General features: G+C 41.7%; 1 protein-coding gene across 1 annotated transcript in view; it reads left to right on the forward strand.

Moving 5' to 3' along the window:
* Nucleotides 1-21,391, forward strand: part of TPPP3 (tubulin polymerization promoting protein family member 3) — a 50,130-nt gene extending 28,739 nt beyond the window's left edge. The window contains exons 2-4 of the mRNA XM_073604959.1: nt 10,898-11,092; nt 13,720-13,873; nt 16,835-21,391. Of these exons, the coding sequence (XP_073461060.1) occupies nt 10,905-11,092; nt 13,720-13,873; nt 16,835-17,023 (531 nt within the window). The 5' untranslated portion in view covers nt 10,898-10,904 and the 3' untranslated portion in view covers nt 17,024-21,391. The remainder of the gene's footprint in view (nt 1-10,897; nt 11,093-13,719; nt 13,874-16,834) is intronic.
* The last annotated feature ends 731 nt before the right edge of the window (nt 21,392-22,122 follow it).

Here is a 22,122-nt window from a genome sequence, read left to right on the forward strand (position 1 = left end):
TGCACAGGCAAAGCAACGTACCCAAATGTTGCTGCCTGCTTCTGGGTTTAGGGCACACGCATGTGCGCCCCCCCCCCCCCCCCGTCGGCACCCGTTGTGATTGTACACAGCAGGAGCCTGTCAGCAAGTCCTAGCCAATGATTCACAGCCAGGGCCTGCTGATCAGCTGTGTGCAACCACAGCCCAGAGCCCTGTATTGACAATCAACACAGTGCTATGTACAAAGGGAGCGTGTGTTTCTTATCTCTGCGAAGTGAAGCAGAGATAAGAAACACTGAGATCTGTAGTAAAAAGCAGCACATATTACACACATTACACATTGTTAGGCACACATTTACCCCTTGCTTGCCCTAGAGGCCAACCCCTTCCCAGCCAGTGTCATTAATACATTAGTATTAGTACTGATCACTGTGATGTCAGTGGCAACTAGTCGGTTCCCCCCCAGCGTCAGTTAGTTTTAGATTGCCCACCGCACTGTCCCAGTCCCATTTTAATTAGCTAATAATCGCCATTAGTAGTATAAAAATAAATAAATAAAAATCTCAGTATACTGTATATACCATAGTTTTTAGGTGCTATAACTTTCACGTAAACCAATCAATATACACGTATTGGGATTTTTCTATCAAAGACATGCAGCAGAATACATTTTGGGCAAATTTTTTTCAAGAAATGTTGTGCTTTAAAAAAAAATGTATTGGATATGTTTTGTAGCAGAAAGTAAAAAATATTTTTCTCCGTTTATATCGCAAAAAAACCCAGTGGTGGTCAAATACCACCAAAAGAAAGCTCTATTTGTGTGAAAAAATGATATACTGTAAATTTAGTTTGGGTACATGCATGACCGCACAATCGCCAGTTAAAGTAGTGCAGTGCTGAATAGCAAAAAAATGGCCTAGTCTTGAAGGGGGTAAAACCTTTCGGAGCTCATCTAAACACAGCTTAAATTCATCGAAATGTGCCTAAAGCTGCTTTAGAGCAGGAACTTCTAAATGCAGTAAAACTGATCTGGGAGGCATAAGGCCTCATTTACTTGGAGGCTGAGGCCCATATGCTGTGTACAAGCTGTTTTATGCCTAGACCCAAGGTGCTGCAAGCAGACATCCCGTTGAAGTCTATTAGGATGCAGCAGCTGCTCAGACACAGGCCCTAGGTCCTAATGTGACAGACATGCGGGTGCAGGGGATCGTCCCGAAAGCAGAATGCCTGTATTTGGGGCCGCTCACTTGCACCCGCATGCCTGTCACATTAGGACAAGCAGCTGTGTCTGTGCATCTGTTGCATCCTTAAATATTTTAATGGGCTGCCTGCATGCAGCACCTAGAGTCTAGACAGAAAACAGCCAGTACAAACATTATAGGCCTCAGCCTCCATGTAGATGAGGCCTTATGCTTCCCAGATCCCTTTTTCCTGCATTTAGAAGTTTCTGGTATACAGGCCTTGGTATACGTCCACTTGAACGAGAAGGCCTAAAGATGTTTATACTTCTCTTGTGTTTAGATGCTACTGTGTGCTCAGCTACTGAGAGATATACCTGCCACTTACAGGTATGGGGAACATGTGACTAACTCCCCATCTTTACACCTGGCAATAATGGTGCTTGATGATCTGCTGCTAAGGCACCCAAGTCTGTCACATGGGGATGGGGAGAGAGTCCCCAGCAACCAATCTATCCTCACCTAATGAGTGGCAGAACTCACAGCAGCTGAGCCGGAAGATCAAATCCGACAGGGTTATGCGACGCAATTCGACGAATATCTGTAGCATCCCTGCTAACCCTTTGGACGTAGCATAACAAGGAATAAAAGTAACTAAGCTGGACCCAGCAAACATGTGTAGCACCCTGGTGGTTAGTCAGGGTTGCTAGTAAATTTAGTTTGCTAGGTGGAAGTTGCCCTGGTTAATTATTAGTAGATCCACTGATTCCTCTCTAGTTCCGGATTTCCTGCACCTTCTCTCTTCTGTCGCTAGGTGGCGTTATGCTGGTGACATTAGATAGACAAGGGCTTAGCAAGGTCAGGTTATGCATGATGGGGTGTCTCAGCCAATTGGTGGGGGTTTCTTTAGTCCCTTGGCCTGCTGGGAGAGCCTATTTATTTGGGTGGAGTCAGGTGATCGGGGTTCTGTCCCACCTGGACAGCTGTCTGGGTGGACCTGTGTTATGCTGCCAGCATTACACTCTATTCAAATAGGACAATTTCATTGTGAAACTGAAATAGAGGTCCCGATCTATCTAAAAATTCAGGCTAAGCATGTTCACTGGTTCAAGCAAACACTCACTGCTGCCTCCCCCAAACACACATTGCAGTATGAGAAGTACAGAGCACAAATTGATGAAAAATTGCAGCCCTGCCTAGAAAAAAGGGCAAGAAACCTGCTAAATCTGGATCTATATTAAAACTCAAATTGAGGTACATTTAGCAGGCTTTCTAATTATAGTATATATGCCACCATTCTTGAAAATGGTACCAGTCCAATTACTTTAAGCTTAAAGGAGAAGTCAAGCCAAAGCTCGTTTGGCTGGGCTTCTCCTATGGGTCACAGGAGTGCAATTTGTTTTGCACTTCTGTGACCTCCTCCTATTCAGCAGAGAGCACACTGAAGTCCGCTCTCTGCAGACGTCACAGAGATCAGTCCAGGTACCGCGTCATCCCAACAATGGGAGTCTGGATCCGCCTGGACTGATCCCCGTCTCAGCCTCTTAGCGAGCCTGCTGAGAGGCTGAGACAGCCGCTCCGCCCCTCCACAGCTCTGTGCTCCAGTAAGCGTGAAGGAGTAGAGCGGAGAGCTGCTGATTGACAGGCAGCAGCACTCTGCTCGAGGAGCTGTGAAAACTGACCCATCGGCGGTGTTCAATCGCTTGGTTCTCAGTGTAGCGGTGTCGGGGGACAGATGCAGCATTGGACTGGATGCTGCATTCACCTTGGTAAGTATTATTATGGAAAAAACTCCAAACCCATACTTCTCTTTTAAAGTGGAAGACAAGCCACATACCAGTTAAGCCTAAACCTGCTTCCACCCCTGTTCTAAGCCTATTCTAACCAACCTGTAAAGAAGTCTATACTTACCTATGCTGAGGGCATTTCAGTCAGGTCACATGATCTCTCCAGCGCCGGTGTTCTGTCAAATGAGCCGACTTGTCAAAATCTCCAATTACGTCCCTTCCGGAGACTCTCAACCAGCAGTAATTGCAGATTTCGACAAGTTGGCTGTTTTGACAGAACACCACCTAAGAACTAAAAAATGTTTTGCCGCCATGTTGGTCATGTTGTTGGTTACTAGCAGGTAGACTAACAATGTCCACTCATTATATCGTGTACTGTAGTGTATAAGCTGCCATGTGTTATATGAAAACAGCCAAGTCATCGAAATCTGCAATTATTGCTGCTGGAAATTCACCGGAAGTGACGTAATTGAAGGTTTTGGTGAGTTGGCTCTTTTGACAAAATACTGGCTTCAGTAAGGAGGAGAGATCACCAACCACGGCTGCAGAGCCTGAGCAGTGATGTCATTCCTAGGCTTACTGTGGGGCACCAGTTGTCGGCTGTCCCTCCTCTACACAGAAGTCGGCGATGGAAGCCGATCTTGTGACCAGACCTGAGTGGTCTCAGAATAGGTAAGTAAAGATCTTTCCTTTCACAGGGTAGATAGAATAGGCTTAGAATGGGGGTGGGAGTAGGTTTAGGATTTGTTAGTATTTGACTGGAAACCACTTTAAGTTTATTTTATTTATTTTTTTCTGAATCAGCAACAGGGAATGTACCTCCATTGAATAGAGTGTGCCCCTTGTATGTGGGGCTGTGTTCATTGAAATCCAGTTCAGTTCTCTGCCCCCTGTTCCCCCAATACCCCTGCAGCTGTGATCTTCAGGTGCGGTGGGGGTTAATATGAGCTGTTGGACCCGTCACAGGTACAAGTGCCAACTAGCCTGACCTTTCTGCCCCCTGCCCTGCTTCATTCATATAGGCTGTACAATTGCTCCTCGCATTGAAAAGCACTTTAGGAATGCAAGAGACGCAGCTTTCATTTATCTGTCCATGCTCCAGTCATAGAGCACTTTTCACCATAAGAAGTGATAGTACAGCTTCTATGAACAGAGGAGGGGGGCAGAAAGGGCAGGCATAGTTGCCACTTTTGACAAGCGCCTGTAATGGGTGAAGCTGCTCGTATTAACCACTGCAGCACCAGAAGATTACAGCTGCAGGGGTATCAAGGAAAAGGGAGGATACGGATTGGGTGCCAAAGAATAAAGATTTCAATGAAGATAGCAGCTACCAGCACATGGAATACTTTACATTCAATGTAAGCACCATTCCTTGTGCTGATTTAAGAATAAAAAATTTAACCAAACTTAAAGTGGTAATAAACCCTAAAGCAAACATTTATCAATCTGCAGCTCGACAAGATGTGGTGGCTGCATTCGTTTTTTATTGTTGTAACTGCTTAAAAAGTGTTAGTTTGCGTTTGGCTTCAGTTTGTTAGTGTATCTAAATCTAAAGCAGGGATCTTGAAACTACAGCCCTTCAGATGTTGTGGAACTACACATCCCATGAGGCATTGTAAAACTGTGACATTCACAGACATGACTAGGCATAATTGTAGTTCCTGAACAACTGGAGGACCATAGTTTGAAGACCCCTGGTCCAAAGCCAGCCACAGATGGAGCGATTTTCATTCTGACATGCTGGTTGCACCCAAGCTGATCGATCAATCAATTTGGGTACAATCATCCAGCCATACATGGTTCGAATCTCGGCCGGTCCCTGCTGAACAGGATGAGATTCAAACCGTCTATGGCCAGCTTAACACTTTTGTCCCCCAATACTGATAATGCCGCTGTCCAGAGGTGTCTCTGTTGCTCTTCCATGCGGAGTGTAGGCACTCTAACACAGGAGGTGTGTTACCGGCCAGAGGAAAAAAGCTTAAAAAAATGCAGACACCACACCTAATGATTGATAAGCTGCAATATATTACATTTTTGGTTTTGGGTTTAATACCACTTTAAGCTTTAATTTACATACTACCTAGAGCTGCTCAAAAAATAGAACTGCTTGATTTACAAATAAAAGTCTTCCTAAGGAAGGATTTTAAGTCACTTTAGTGGATTCACTGAAAGGGTTCACTTTAGGTTACATTTGCAAGTCTAGGCCAGAAATCTAGCTGACGTAAGATTAATGTCCAATATTCACACCTTGCAAGAGGCACCAGCATACATTATTAGCATGCAGGAGGTGCCTTCCCTAACATAAATGAATGTACCAAGAGAAGCTACATAGCAACGCAACGTAGGTACAAATATCATGCTGTAAACTTTGTACTGAATGCCAGATAGCAACTGCTTGTTGCCACTAAATACACAGCAAAACAGAAAACTTTTTCTCACACGGCATGCTTAGAAAATGAGCCTTCTTCCTTGTGCAATGAGATAGTGTGCTGAACTCTGTTCACAAGTGAACAAGACTGAGTATATATGGATGACAAATGACACTGGAAGGGCAATCATATTGAGCTGATCCCTGATATCTATGGCTTAATTAGATCTACAATCGTATTGACTTAAAATAAACATCGTACAAATGCAGACAGAACTCTGTCTCTGATCTGTAGCGTGTTTCTGATAGTGTTCCCTGTTAATAAGTACTAACTGTATATTGTTAATTATTGACAGTAAATTCCTGACTTCATAGGCTTTGGGACAGCATGTGTAAAGCCTGGTACCCACTACAGATTTTTTTTTTCGTGCAACCCCATACAAGGTTAGTCCAGCAATCTCCCACGCTGAGCTATTGTGTTCTTACACAGTGATTTTCCCCCCCCTCAGAACACTGGCTGAGAGCGCTGATCGGGAGTCGGTCAGCTGTTGGTTTTCCAGCATGCACATCCGACAGATGCCGGCCATATGTCAGACAAACTGACATACACACGGGCAGAATGTTGGGTTTTTTTTAACCGGCAAATGTCTCCCGACATTCTGCCCGTGTGTATGGAGTTTAAAGTGGATGTAAACCCACTCTCATCATTTCTAAATTACTTCCATAGTGCTGATCTATAAGGATATACATGCCTCCTGCATGTATCCTTACCTGTCAAATATCTCCCCATAGCTGTTTGGAGCCCTGCAATACTCCGGATTCTGTGGCCAGGTCTGTTGTCCAGGGATCGGTGGGTGGAGTTGTGATGTCAGTAGACTCCCCGCCCACCTCTACACTCCCCTTGGCCAGGCATCAACATTTCTTACACTGAACTTCTGCTGGTCTCATGGATTATGCCCCATGATCACTAACATCCAGTCAAAACCCAGGAAAGTCATCACATGACTTCAGCATGCCCAATCATGCTAAGGTGTGGAGCAGCCACTCCTGGGTGAGCTGGATAAGCTATCTAGATGGCAACTCACCTCCTTATAGAAGGTTAATAGATTGGCTTGGCAAGAACGATTCTTCATGAATCCATGCTGATTTCTGCTAATGATACAGTTCTCATTACTAAAATCTTGTATATAGTCCCTTATCATCCCCTCCAAGAGTTTACATACTATTGATGTTAGGCTAACTGGTCTGTAATTCCCAGGGATGTATTTTGGGCCCTTTTTAAATATTGGCACTACATTGGCTTTTCTCCAATCAGCTGGTACTTTTCCAGTCAGTAGACTGTCAGTAAAATTAGGAACGGTCTGGCAATTACTTGACTGAGTTCCCTAAGTACCCTCGGGTGCAAGCCATCTGGTCCCGGTAATTTATTAATGTTAAGTTTACCAAGTCTTATTTTAATTCTGTCCTCTGTTAACCGTGGAGGTGCTTCCTGTGATGTGTCATGATAAACACTGCAGTTTTGGTTACTGAACCCCCCCGATTCCCTTGTGAAGACTGAGGAGAAGAATAAATTCAATACCTTCACCATCTCCCCATCCTTTGTAACCAGATGTCCTTCCTCATTCTTTATGGGGCCAATATGGGCTGTCCTCCCTTTTTACTGTTTACATACTTAAAGAATTTCTTGGGATTTTTTTTGCTCTCCTCCGCTATGTGTCTTTCATGTTCTATCTTAGCTGTCCTTATTGCCCCCTTACATTTCTTGTTACATACTTTATAAAGTCTGAATGCTGATGATGATCTCTCAACCTGTATTTTTTGAAGGCCTTCTCCTTTGCTTTTATATGCATTTTTACATCGGAGTTAAGCCATCCAGGACTTTTGTTCGCTCTTTTAAATTTATTACCCAATGGGATGCATTGGCTAATGCCCTTATTTAATATGCTCTTGAAGCAAACCTGTCTCTCCTCTGTGTTTTTTGTTCCTAAGATTTTATCCCAATTTATGCCTTCTAGCAAGGTTCGTAGTTTAGGGAAGTTGGCTCTTTTGAAATTCAGTGTCTTTGTAATCCCCTTATGTTTCCTATTTGTGTGATTTATATTGAAGTCAATTGACCTTTTGATCGCTGTTACCTAAATTGCCAAGTATTTCCACATCCGTGATCAGGTCTGTATTGTTGGTAATCAGTAGATCCAGTAACGCTTTATTTCTAGTTGGTGTGTCTACCATCTGACCCATAAAATTGTCCTGCAAGACATTTAGGAACTGGCGAGCCCTAGATGAATGCACGGTTCCCTGGATAGTTAAAATCCCCCATTATGATAACACTTCCCAGCCTTGCTGCTAATCCAAATTGTGATAGGAGATCTGTCTCCCCTTCCTCCCTCAGGTTAGCGGGCCTATAGCATACTCCCAGTATTATTTTCCCTTTAGCTTCTTCACTTTGGAGCTCTACCCATAAGGATTCCTCCTCCTCCCTAGCTCCTTTAGTGATGTCATCTCTCACATTCACTTGTACATTATTCTTGATATATAGGCATACCCCTCCCCCTTTTTTACCCTCTCTATCCTTGCGATAAAAGGGTATACCCTTGAATGTTTGCCAGTCAATCATGAGAGCTGTTGAACCAGGTCTCTGAAATTCCCACAAAATCCAAATCCTCCTCTCTAGTTCACCCATCTTGTCTGCCAGGCTCCTGGCATTGGTGAACATGCTACGTAGTTTACAACGGTCGCATATTATCCTCTTATTGGGTGTTCCGAGATTACAACTAGGACTTGCTACTATACTTACCTTGGGTTTATGTGCTTTGGTCAACCTACCACTAATGCCCCCAATACTACCCTCTGAAATATGTTGCGCGCTGATTATCTCTACCTCTGGACCCTCTCCCCCATCGCCTAGTTTAAAAACCCCTCTAACTCTTTGGCCATCTTCATTCCCAGCTGATCTGCACCCTCCTCATTTAGGTGCAGTCCATCCTTTCTATAGTACTGGTTATCGACTGAGAAGTCGGCCCAGTCCTCCAGGAACCCAAACCCCTCCTTACTACACCAGCTCTTCAGCCACTTGTTTACTTCCCTAATCTCCCTCTGCCTTTCTGGTATGGCTTGATGTACCGGTAGTATTCCTGAGAATACTACCTTGGAGGTCCTTTTCCTCAATTTAGCTCCCAAGTCCCTAAAATCGTTCTTTAGGACACTCCATCTGCCTCTGACTTTGTCATTGGTGCCAATGTGCACCATGACAGCTGGGTCTTCCCCAGCCCCTCCCAGTAATTTGTCCACCAGATCCGTGATGTGCCGTACCTCAGCGTCCGGTAGACAACATACTGTTCGGCGCTTCAGCTCTTTCTTATAGATTGGCCTCTCTGATCTTACTGATAAGCACTCACTGATGGGCACTGCAGGGCACTGATGTTCACTGTAGGGCACTAATGAGCAGTGTAGTGGCACCGTATGGCACTGATGAGTACTATAGTGGCAGCATAGGGCACTGATGAGCACTGTAGTGGCACCGTTGGTCACTGATGTGCACTGTAGTGGAACTGATGGGCACTGTAGTGGCACTGATGGCACTGTAGTAGCACTGTAGGGCACTGATGAGCACTGTAGTGGCACACTGAATCAAGCCAACTCTTGTTGCTGCAAAGTGTCTCTCTCCTTTCCTCACACGCTGTATCGGTATGAGGAAAGAGCTGAACTGGGCATGACGCCAGTTTGTTGACAAAGTGATCGCTCCATCATTGGACGGAGCGATCACATGGTAAAGGGCCACTGTGATTGACCCTTTACCCCGACCTGTAATGCGCTGAGTCCCGGAGACCCAGTGGACACTTCTGGATGCGCTGTAGCCGTCTTGCATATGCTTGGATATCATTTTTTTAAACCACAAGTGTCACTTTAAAGTAATTTAGGATGTGATTCACATTTTTACAAGCCTGTCCTTCTATATATTAGTTATTGTAGATCAGCCACTAGAGAGCACTTTCAAGAGCTCAGCGCAAATTCACTTTCCTTTTATTGTCTATGTAAACACACACTAAAATCTCATAAAAGCTTGTCTGTGTTAATGTCATTTCAAATACCAAACAATAAAAAATCATGAAACTTTAACTTGTTAATGTAATTTTAAAGGTCATTTTAAATATTATTTAAATCTTCAGCTTTCATTAAAATAATACCTGGTCACACTGCCTTTTTTCAGGGGCTTGCAGCTATTGGGTGTCTCTTAATTGTAATCATGCATTGACACGCCATCACATAGCCTTCCAAAGGAGAAAAGAAATGGCTGTTTTTACACACCTTATGCAGGCATGGTCCACTTTTGTCACCATCAGGAAACCCACCCTGGGAAATGCTCTGCAGCAATCAAGCCAAAATATGAAATCAAGTTCTTCAATAAAATAAATGCCATTCAGTTAGGGTTTACATCTACTAACTCTTGCAATAGAATATTATCCACATAGGGAGTGTATTGTTTTTAATTAGTTAACCGAATCTTGTGGGGTTGATTTACTAAAGGCAAATAGACTGTGTACTTTGTAGGTGCAGTTGCGTCATTTTCCACAGAGCTTAATGAATGTGGTGAAGCTCTGCTGATTTCCATCATCCAATCATGTGCAAGCAAAAATACTGTTATTTTTTTTTCATTGCATCTGATTGGGTATTCTTTGCAGGTGCAGTTGCACTAATTTTCCCCAGAGCTTAGTGTATGTAGTGAAGTTTCACTTTGTAAAGTGCACAGTCTTTTTGCCTATAGTAAACCAACCCGATAGAGTTGCATTGAGAGAAGGGGAAGGGGAAGTAGTCTCAATCGCATGAAAAAAAAAAAACTTTTAACCTCTTCATGACCATGCTATAGCCAAATGACGGCTACAACGCAGTCACACATTGCCGGGGGGGGGGGGGGGGGGCATTAATCCAGGGATCGGGGCAAAAGGCCCAGTTACAGCTGCTCTTTACCATGTGACCAGCTGTGTCCAATCACAGTGAAAACAGGATTTGCCAGTTATCGGCAATCCTTTCCTTACGCTGACAGCACGTGAGTAAAGGAGAGCCGATAAGTGGCAATCCACACAGGGGACATCTACACTGATAATCAGGGCACTGACCATCAGTGTTCTGATGGTCAGTGCAGCCCCAGCATTGCCCACCAGTGCTGCCAATCAATGCCTACCAATGCTGCCAATCAGTGCTCAACATGCCCTGCCTGACAGTGCCCATCAGTGATGCCTGTCAGTGCCACCTATCAGTGCCATCTATCAGTGCCCATTATTGCCGCTGTTTCATCAGAAGCGGCGACCCATCAGATTAGGTAACAGAAGTGACGTTCCATCAGCTGCGCATGCATTCCACCACTACCAGGTTTGTTAATCTGAGAGAACACCTGCAGTCAAATGAAGGCTGCTCTTACTACACCCAGCTAGGTCTTGAATTTCACAGTAATTTTACCAATAAAGTGAGCGTATATAAATATTGGTGAGACAAGAGACTAAAAGCTCAAACTGTCTTCCATTAATACTGATCTTTCAATATAATTAACATTTCTTCATCATAAACAAAAAATTCTTCTGTTTTTGCAGGACGACAATGGCTGAAAACTCAGATATTGCTTCTCTAGAAGAAAGTTTTAAGAAGTTTGCAATCTATGGAGATACAAAAGCTACAGGTCAAGAAATGACAGGAAAAAACTGGGCCAAACTTTGTAAAGAGTGCAAAGTTATTGATGGAAAAACTGTGACTGGCACCGACGTTGACATTGTATTCTCTAAAGTAAAGTAAGTGGAGTCTTTAGATAATATTTATTTATTTTTTTTTTTAAGAAACAGATGTGCTTTATTGTCACAAAAGGTAAAAATACAAAATACCAATTGACATAGTACATAACACTTCATGGAAGGTAAACATGACTTCTCACAGATCTAGCTGGTGTGTACAGACTAGAGGACAGTGCATAGAAAATATCAATACTATAGGTAGAACAAATCCTCCAGCACCCGGAAGCCTCTCCCATCCCACCAACAGACTATTCACACAACAACACTGCATGACATTAGGAGGATATCCACGGAGCCCAGACTTTTTCGAATTTCCATGGACAACCTCGGTTAATATATGTCATTCTATACATGGGTATAGCTGCCTCAATCTGTGCTTCCCAGGCTGAAATGGTCGGGGAGGAGGAGTCAATCCACTTCATGAGGATCTTCTTTTTTGGTGTAAAAGAGAAGATAAGAGATAAGTAATTTAAGATGATAAGATCGTTGCTCGTCGTCATTAACCCCCAATAGAGCTAGCTCTGGCGAGGCTGGAATGGATATTTGTAACTTAGAATAAATTTCTCCAAATATCGCAGTCCAAAATGTCGTTATAATGGGGCACTCCCAGAATATATGGAAGAAGGTTCCAATTTGAAGCTTGCATTTAGGAGATATTGGGTCTTTGTCAGGGAAAATACGATGGCGTCTCTGAGGAGTGTAATAAACCCTATGGATACATTTAACCTGAATTAATTTGTCTTTAGATGCTATCGCTAGCTTAGGGCCATAAACCAGACAGTCCTCCCATCCCTTTTTATCCAACGATGGTATGTCTGCATGCCATCTTTCCCATAATTTCTCTATCTTGGGAGAGTCCTTACCTAGAAGTGCATTATATAGAGTAGATAGGAGTTTAGAGATATCTCCAGGAGAGAGAAGCTCCTCAATAGGATCAGCTTGAAGTATGGGTGTTTGTGGAAATTGAGCCCTAGCCGCGTGTCTGAGCTGTAGATATCTAAACCTCATCCATTGGGGTAACTGAAATTTATCCATTATGTCTGTCAGGGAGAGCAACTCCCCTCTGGGCATTATTTGCTCCAGGGTTGTAATACCATATCTAGCCCAAATCTGCGGGTCCGGGGTAGTACGAAAGTGCTTTAGCGCTGGATTCCCCCATAAAGGATGCGCTGATGATAATTGGCCCGGTTTAAGGTATCTACGTCTAGCAGCCACCCATACCCTCCATATTACCCGGGTAGGCCCAGGGACCCCCGGGTATGCCCCCGGTCCTCGGTAGGGAAAGTTACGAAAGTCGGTAAGCAAGCCCAAACAGTTTGCCTCAAGGCAGACCGCACCATTGGTTCTGGAGCCCTGAAACCACCAGTGGACCGACACCAACATAGCAGCCCAAAAATAAATCTGGAAATTGGGGAGAGCCATGCCCCCCAAACCGGCAGTCAACCACAGGGTGGAGCGTGCCAACCTAGGGTTCCCTCCACTCCAGATAAAAGATCCCACCAACCAATCAATCTCCTTAAAAAATGAAACAGGGACCCAAATCGGGCAATTTCTGAACAGATAGTTAAATTTAGGCAGTATCATCATCATAAGGAGATTGATGCGCCCTAGAAGATTCAGTGGTAAATTCGCCCATGCAGAGCATTTCATACGTAGAGTATTCAAGACAGGGGTTAGATTGTTTACAATAAAGTCGGAGGGATTTTTTGTAATTACTATCCCGAGGTATTTAAACTCCTTTACCCATTGCAACAGGGAGGAGGGGGGTCCAGAGGCAGCACCATCATCCAGAGGGAACAACACTGATTTGGTCCAGTTGATTTTTATACCTGATAATCCCCCAAAGTTATCAAAAATTTGCAGGGCAGCTAGTAGAGAGGGGCCGGCATCATTTAAATATAAAAGCGCATCGTCAGTGTAGAGGGACAGGCGCTCTTCCATCATACCCACCAGATAATATATTTACATATGATTTTGCATCCAGGGCTATAAAGCTGACCTATCACCTACACATAGCAGCTCATCAAATCTATATTTGAAACTATCCAGCAGGTCAGAAGGTGCCATCATTTAGGCAATGTCAGTATCCATGACTGTTCATTAGAATGTGAACAGAAGAGCCCATTTATTATCATAGTGCATTCACTCTATCTTTCTTTGCATTCTCTGCATTAAGGTTAAAAAAAACCTTCCAATATCAGTTCCCCCTCAGCCCCCCTAAATACTTACCTGACTTGTGTTTAATCCAGCGCTGTGCTTATCTGCAACAGTGCTGTTCTCTCTCTGTCTTGTCATAGGACACAAAGGCAGCAGGGGGAGCCACTGTCAATTTTTCCTTTAAATGCCAACTTTGCCTCCCCACACTTGCGATTGGTCATTGAGGATATTCCCTATGGTAAAGGATCAACAGTGAGAGTCAGGTGTCTACTTTGACTTATTTAGGAAAGGTCAAGCCTAAAGACATTTGGTCTTGATTCTATGTATTTTTCATGAGTTGGAATTGCCCCAGTTTCTGACAATGATACTATCTTTTTATATATCTCTAGTTAGAAGTTAAAAGATAGCTTCATACTGAGAAAATGCATGTTCAAAATATAAGTTATGCATGTATGGTTATTTTATTCCAGACAAAAGTCGGCCAGAGTCATTAACTATGAAGAATTTCAGAAGGCACTGGAAGAGCTCTCATCAAAGAAATTCAAAGGAAAAAGTAAAGAGGAAGCCTATGAGTCAATCTGTAAACTTGTGGCTGGGAAAGAACCCGCTAGCATGGGAGTTACGGTATTAAGATATATTATTCATATTATCATCACTGTAAAACTCATAATATGCATTCTTTGTATCCCAACTGTATATCATAGGCAGTTGAGAAGCCAGTAATACTATGCTCATCTCTGCAATGACATTGAGAATGATAGGGGTAGAAAAAGAGTCAAACGTGAATTTACCAACACTAATTATTATAATACTTTATACAAATACCCAACATCTCTGGGACTTTAAATATGCTCCCCCAGGAGTTTTCAATAATAACAGATACAATTCAATATCGGTAAAAAAAAATATGGGCTTTTATTATACACAACACGTTAAAATGTCTTCAAACATATAAAATATGTGGTGCAGAACCTTGTTCGTAATAACAAATACATTTAATAAAAGACCTGGAGAAGCCTATCATTTATTATCTAACCCAGTCTATGTGTTTCACGATGGTTTCATTCCATCAAAACTGAAATATAGATTTTCCTGTGTAAATTGATAACAAATAGAGGTCTATCTATAAGAAATACCATTAAACAATTCAGTTATGTAACATACATATGACAAAAAAAAAAAACAAATACCCAAAACATTCACTTGTCCACCACACCTAGTGGAAGGGAGGAATGTGAGGGAAGTAAAATGAGAGAAGAAAAAGAAATTAACACCTGCCTACAAGAACACACAGGCTTTTACCTCACATAAAGGTGTTTTTTTGTTTTTTGGGAGGGGCTACAGTCCTCCCTGCAGTGAAATGCCTACAATATTGTCGGGATCCTTCTACTTTCCTTCTCCTGAGTGTGACTCATGTCAGCTGTCTGCAAGCTCCTGACTTCAGCACAATAGCAGCTGCTCTCCCCCTCGTATTCCTCCATCCTCCAATCCAGGCTGCTTGATTTCCAGCAGACAGACAAGTCAGCAGCACATCTCCGAGTAGAGGAGGGATTAAAAGAGGGGGTGTATCTCTGCAGTTGTAACCACGCCCTCTAAACTTTCAAATGGAGAGCAGACTGTTACTTACTGACAGATGTGTCCCAACTGCAGTAACAAAAGGAATTAGGTAAAAAAAACAAAAGATATATAATGATGCTGGTAAAATATGCTATTTATTTAGTCTATCCCACACTTCTCCTTTAAGTTTGAGACAGAAACAATATTATATAGTTGTTGAGTGTTGCAGGCTAGATCTGGCTAAGGTTTGTTTATGACTCAAAATAGTACAGAAAATGTATTTATTGCTTGAAATGAAACAGGGTTTTCCCAAGTTTCTCTCCAGGAAATGCCAGCTAAGCAAACTTCTCCACATGGCCACATAAAGCTTTTCCTAAGCACACCATGCTCTAATGTGCAACACATACAGGCCCAACTTAAAGAGGAGGTCCAACCTGGGTGAACAAAATTAAAAGTCAGCAGCTACAAATACTGTCGACTCCCAGGTGCTGCTGCCGCCATTCCTGGTAAGGGAACCCGGTAATGAAGCCCTTCGGTTTCACAGCGGTTCCCTACTGCATTTGCGCGATGCACGCTGCGCTTTCTAATTGGCCCGGTGGCGAGGGAAGTAGGAGGGAGGCCGAACTTCCGGGAGATCAGGCCACGGCCCGTCTCCGGAAGTGGGAAAGGGGACCTGTCCCCTGTTCCCCCCTCCCCCTCCACCTGAGGGGGGGAGGAAGCATATAAGCAAGAGTTCCACTTTTGGGTGGAACTCCGCTTTAAAGTGATTGTAAATGATCACCTTGTAAAATAACCCATTTCGTTTAAGATAGAAATGAAAGGCAAAACATTTTTGTATAGATATAAAAAAAAAATTTAAATACCTTTTTTCCCTTTTTTTATAAGTGATCTCATTCCCCTTGTTCTTAGCTGCATCAGAGCTGGGGGGAGGAAAAGCAGCAGCACACTGAGCTTGCCAGCGAATGGCTAAGCAGCAGGGGCATATCAGGACAAGTCTGATTATTGGAGGAGAGCACACTATTGGAGCATAGCTTGAGAACTGACCACAGTGTGTTCTCTTGCTTAGTGTGGTCAGTTTTTAATAGCAAAGCAAGGAGACGAGCAGGAACACCAGGGATTTCATATAAAGGAAGCAATAAAGAAAACAGAAGACTTTCGCATACAAGTACTTATTACAGCAGGCAAATATCAGAAATATGAAGTGTTGGGGTAACAAACACTTTAACTCTACCTGTACCTTCATCGTGCATTCCAGCTGTGCCTACCTGCACTTTGCCTGTGGGTTCGTTTTCCAAGCACAACCTCCAAAATCATCCCATATAAGTGAAAGAAGGCCTCCTCTCTAGGTTTAGGGTTGCCTCTGATTTTACACAGGATGCAGGACAGCAAAAAAGGGAACACACTAAACCTTATACTGTAAGTGCATATCTCCTTAACACAGCCTGTTCAACAAAACCAGTCCCAAAAGGATGTGGCTTTTTTAAATGACTGCCGTGTTTACCAAATACGGATACATTTGGGGTTTTGTTTTTGCCATGGTTCTGATTTTTTTATCTGACTCACAATATAACCTGGTTATATAGATAGACCTAATCTTGGCTATAGGTGTCAACAAAAGTTTTAGTTTCTAAGTAATCTTTGTTTTTCAGCCAAAACTTTTTTTGTAGTTTTAGAAAGAGCAAGGAAGGGTTAACTGTCGGGTATTTTTTGTCTGTGTCCCTCATTCTGGAGATTCAATATCTCTATTTGTGCTGCCAATCATTGTCTTTGGGACAGAAAATGATAGCAAATCCAACATTATACAATTGTTACCAGTAGGCAAGGGGGGGGCACCTGTCCTTGTAACAACTGTTTAACAAGAAAAAAAAACCCACACAGGGGTTGCAACCATTCACTAATCTACATAAAATAAAACAAAAAAAAATCCATCAAGATTCTCTGCTGCTTATTTTGCTGTGTTTCTGGTTTCTTTTTTTCTCTTTTAAAATGTACTCAATATCATACATCTAATACCTTTCCCTTCTATAGAAAGCTACATCAGCCGGAGCTGTGGAACGTCTTACAGACACAACCAAATACACGGGATCCCACAAGGAACGCTTCGATGAGAGTGGGAAAGGAAAGGGTAAAGGTGGCCGGGAGAACCTTGTGGAAAACACTGGCTATGTAGGTGCATACAAACATGCTGGCACTTATGAGTCCAAGGTAAAGAAATAGGAATTCCTCAAGAGGAGACAGCCTACCTTAACTCCTGCATAGACATATTTGACCTCTTTGTTCCCAGTGGTGAAGAGCAGTCCACAGCAGTAGTGAAGGTGATCATGGTTCTATTCTGGCCCCTTCTAGCACCAAAGCAAGTGAATGATTTGTGAAGTACAAATATTCCTACCCTTTTATGTTGCTAATTCCAAAAACAAGATTTTGTTTTGATGACATCATGCACGTCTCTACAATGGTTAATTGGGTTTGAGGTATATGCATTGCTGTTTTTGAGTAGCAGCTGATTATATTGACTGCTCAGTTATCACTTATTTATGTCTGAAAATTGAATTACAGTTTATTATCTGTTATAACTAACTTGTTCCGTGATGCATGCACATGCTCTTCAAGTTTTCAAAGTAAGGACTACATTTTGTGAAAACTGTAAAGGCCTAAAGTGAATGTGTGGATACAAAAATGAATTCTTATCTTTTATTGCAGACATCAGCATAGAGTTGTCACCTCATCCCTTTAAACCCAAACACATATGAATTACACAGGTTCTGAGGCTAATTAAATGCAGATAAGGCACCAAGTGAGTTAAATTACCACCTTAATCAGCCACAGAACCTGTGTAATTAATATGTGTTCGGGTTTAAAGGGATGAGGTGGCAACCCTACATCAGCAAGTGTCCCTATAGGTTCTCTGGATGCCTGATCAGCAGGGTGCTCTGACCTGTACAGTACACAGTGACCAACTTCCATGGCCATTGACTCCAACCCGCTCTCTAGCTTCATACCCCTCCATACTGGCCACTACTGGCTCACTAGTGGCCTATCACTCTGATGGGCATCCTTGGCAAACAATAGTGAGGCACAAGTGTTAAAAAGGTGTGTGACCCTATGATACTTTGATCCTATAGCTTTCTGCACATCCTGGGCTGGCTACACTACAGAAAAAGATACCTTTGAAAACATAAGTATGAATCCAGTTGTTTTTTTTTTCCTCTCCACAGTTTCACTTTAGGTCAGTCAAAATTTTAAGAAGGTGACTGTTGTGTTATCTTTGGAATGATGTTAGCATAAATGTGCCTATATTAACCAAGTATGCAAGTGTATGTTGGAGGTACCCCCACCACTTGCATAATCTCAGAAAAACAACTGCAATTATCCAGGAAAATACAGCCTCAGCGATCATTTTTTTCTCCCAAGATGGTCGGCAGGTTTGCCCGCAGAAGTTGTAATGTGCCTACAGGCATTTGTGTTACAGTCCGAACATCATCAGCCTGATTGGCGATGATCATCCTATTTTAGGCATTGTCTATGCAAACATTTATAGACATCGGTAGATGTAGAACTGTAGCGTTTATGGTCCCTGAAATGCAGCAGTCAAACTGGGTGCAGTCTAGTATTTAAATGCTAGTATTGGCATAATGGCACATGATGAGTAGTACATACTAATCTAAAATTGTCCATGGCAATAAGAAATCCAGGGATTGCCACTGTCAACCTTCTTCTCAGAAACCCACTTGCCTGGCTTCCATGCTGATTTTCTGGCTCAGTACTTGTCACTAAGCCATGCATGCAGGTCAGTGACTTTGAAAGCACTGAAGCTAGAGGGTCAACATGGCATCCAGACAACAACACATTTTCATAAAGGGGTTAGCAATGGCAATCTATGAATGTCTGCCAAGACAGCTGTCCTGATAATGTGGTGCCTGGAAGTTTTTCCCACTCAATATAATTGGATAAAATAGGTTTGCTACATTGTTGACTGATAATAACACACAAAAATGTTCCATAAATTAGTGATAAATGAACATCAGATAGCGTGGTATTTTGTGTAACAGGATCCTATGACTGCACAGCACGGTGTTGGTATATTCTCAATGACAAAGAAAAAAAGGGGATATCTTCTGTAGGCTGTTACAATAACTTAGTCACATATTGCCTCGCGCCTTAAAATACCCTTTTAATTTCCACACGTTGCAGTGGAAGATAAATACAAAATTTGGTTGGTTGCTATAGGACATACCTTCCGAAATGGGACTTCATCTGAATATTTTCTGCACACATAATTTTGATTTATGTACACTGAAGCGATGTTGTCTACAGCAACCAATTAACCCATTTTAATTCCATAAACCACACTATAAAATGACGGGTGAAATCTGGTTTCTTTCAATACGGCTATTTCTTGCCCCCAATTTTCACAGGCCAAGTTTGTTTATAAATCAATTCAAAGTAAATTGACTAAACATGCAATGAAATGCAACTTTTTAAAATAATAATCAGTTCTAGAATTTTTATTTTGCCATCAAATGTATTACATAATGTTTACAAAATATTCACAAAAATGTATTGAAAAATAACACATTTTTTAGATTTATAATTATTTCACATGAATAAAAAAAGACAGGCCTGATGAAAGAAAAGATCTACGTGTGAAGAAGTTTCATATGATGAGACAATTTACTAATGAGGTCATATATCTATTTGTCTCTTGGAGTTTTGGCAATACAGATGTTGTCCTGCTGTTAGGTAATATTTGGCACCAAAAGGAATGATGCCATTAGAGGTGTGAAGAACTGGAGGATAAAAGCTACATTCAAACTGGGTGCTTTGAGCAACATCGCTGTTGTAACAGTTTTAATAAATCAGCTCTCCTGAATCTTATACGACAGGAGATAAAAGTAGGATCTGTGTCGTCTGTGTTTGCATTTTCTACCATTCTTCGGGAAAATCAGACGACCTCACACCAGCTATTTATGATTTCTTTTTTTATTCATCTATAAGTCAGTACACAAGAGATGAATGGAGAACTAACGCATTTCATGCTCTCTACGATTAAATGTGGGTGAGCATGAAACACATCAAAGTTCTCCATTCATCTGCTATCTACTGCTTTTATGAATAATTATAAAAGGTCGGAAATAGCTGGTGTGTGGTCATTCGTTTTTCTTGTACAGTGGCTGTCAGCAAAACAGATGGATGGGCATCTGGCTACAGTGGGCAAGCTTGGGCCAAACTGGAGTGACATATTGTTTCTTTTGCTTCTCTCATCATACTTCTATGTGGGAATATAGGTCAAATGTAAATCAAAAGGAGTTAATTTGCAGGTCAGATGCAGCTAGCACTACATTCAGGATGACGTGAAAAGCATCTCAAACTGATATGAAAAGTAAGCTCATCGACACAAACCTGTTTCGATTTGGTTTTGTCCAACATGTGCATATATCCCAGCTTTATCATGATAAAGAGAAACACCTTTTAGCACATATTATGTAGGCAAAAGACACACCCCTGCCATGGCTGAAGTTACATGGACCACAAAATTTAGGAAATTGATGGCTAAAACCACACAAGTGCCTTTTTCATTTCATTTTATTTTTTTGCTATATTTTCCTTTCTATTGGCTTTCTATTGGCAAAATAACAAATGCAGTAATATAGGGGTTGGATGAAAAGTTTATACCAGCATAACACTTTTGGTAGGGAAATTAATATAAAGTTGTACACATCAGACCAAAAATAGTGATAGTTGTGGCTGCGCGATCAGTAGGTCATTGGTCTGGTATTCACGCTGTACCAAATTTCACAAACTCCCCCTTCTGTATGGGTCACTGTTATATATTAGGTATCATACAATAACTGGAAGAAAAGAGATGTGAAATTCCCTCCCACTGAAGCCAACCAGATGCTTGCTTTCAATAACTGATCTATTCTATAAAAATGCATTGTATTGTAAAATATAATGTTATAACTCTGTGTTAGCACAACAACCCAATAGTGTGTATCGTTTTACCCAATGAGGTTGATTTACTGAAGGCAAATAGACTGCTCACTTTGCAGAAGAAGTTGCATTCTGCATGGGAATTTTAACCAGAGCTCAGTGAAGGTGAAACTCTGTTGCCTTCCATCATCCAATCATGTGCAAGAAAAAAAAATCCTTTTTTTTTTTTTTTTTCTTGCACGTGATTGGGTATTCTTTGCCCGACATTCACTAATTTCTGCCAAAAATTGCCTTGAAAAGTGCAACTTCCCTTGAAAAGTGACCAACCCAATTGCTTTTAGTAAATCAACTCCTATATGTTTAGTGCTAGCTAATTAAAGTAAAAGAGCCATGTTGTGTCATTTCAGATGCATATTTTCCCTTCATTTGTTACCAGTTTAGTGAATTAAACCATGTCAGGTATTGATAACATTGTTACAGATGATTATATAATCTGTCCTTGCTATGCAGTGAGTTAACTAATTCTCTTGGTTGTATATTACACTGTTCCAAAATTGAATGGTTATTGTATAAAAAATATCTTTCTGTCTATAAATAAATATATATGTATGTATGAAATATTCTTTCTCTGCAATAAATTCATCATTTTGTAAATCAGTGTGATTTTATGTTTATAAAAATATAGATTTTAATAAAAAAAAGTATGCATGGTAACATAGCAATACTAAAAATCCTTCAAACATACACATATCATTGTGAAGATATGCACTGTGGTTGTGGCTGCGTTGTGCTGTGCATTTTAATTGATAAGGATAGATATCTCAAAATCATGTTATTTGGCAGGGTAGGGGTTAAGATTTGAGGATATGCAAGCGTTGCCATGTAGTCCTGTGTTTTGGTAACAAAAACATAAAGATTGTTGCTACCAGGTGTTTTCAATGTTTTTGAGTGTGTTTTGGTTGCCATGACAAAAAAGTCTCAACTCCACTAACCATGACCCTGAATTGACAGGCCTTCATCATACTCGTGTCCTGGACCCTGAGTTATCCATGCCCCACCCTGCAGAGGGATGTGCTGCCTGTCATTTTCTAGGACAGAGTTTGAAGAAGGATTCTGCTAAGCACTATCCAAATCTAACCTAAAAGCCTAAAGGGAACCCAATCACTAAATTCTTATATGTGCTTTTAGCAAGTTAATGTCAAAAGTAATTTGCAATCATTTTAAATCTGCAGCTTTCATTTAAATAATACCTTTGTGATTTTGTCCTTGTGCAGGCACATCTTTTGTTATAGGGGCAGCACAGTGGTTTGTGCTTCCACCTGGCAGCACTAGAGTTGTAAGTTCAAATCCCAACCATGACACTACCTGCCTGGAGTTTGCATGTT

The sequence above is a fragment of the Aquarana catesbeiana genome, linkage group LG11 (genome assembly GCF_042186555.1).
Source record: "Aquarana catesbeiana isolate 2022-GZ linkage group LG11, ASM4218655v1, whole genome shotgun sequence".
In the NCBI taxonomy this organism is placed as follows: domain Eukaryota; kingdom Metazoa; phylum Chordata; class Amphibia; order Anura; family Ranidae; genus Aquarana; species Aquarana catesbeiana.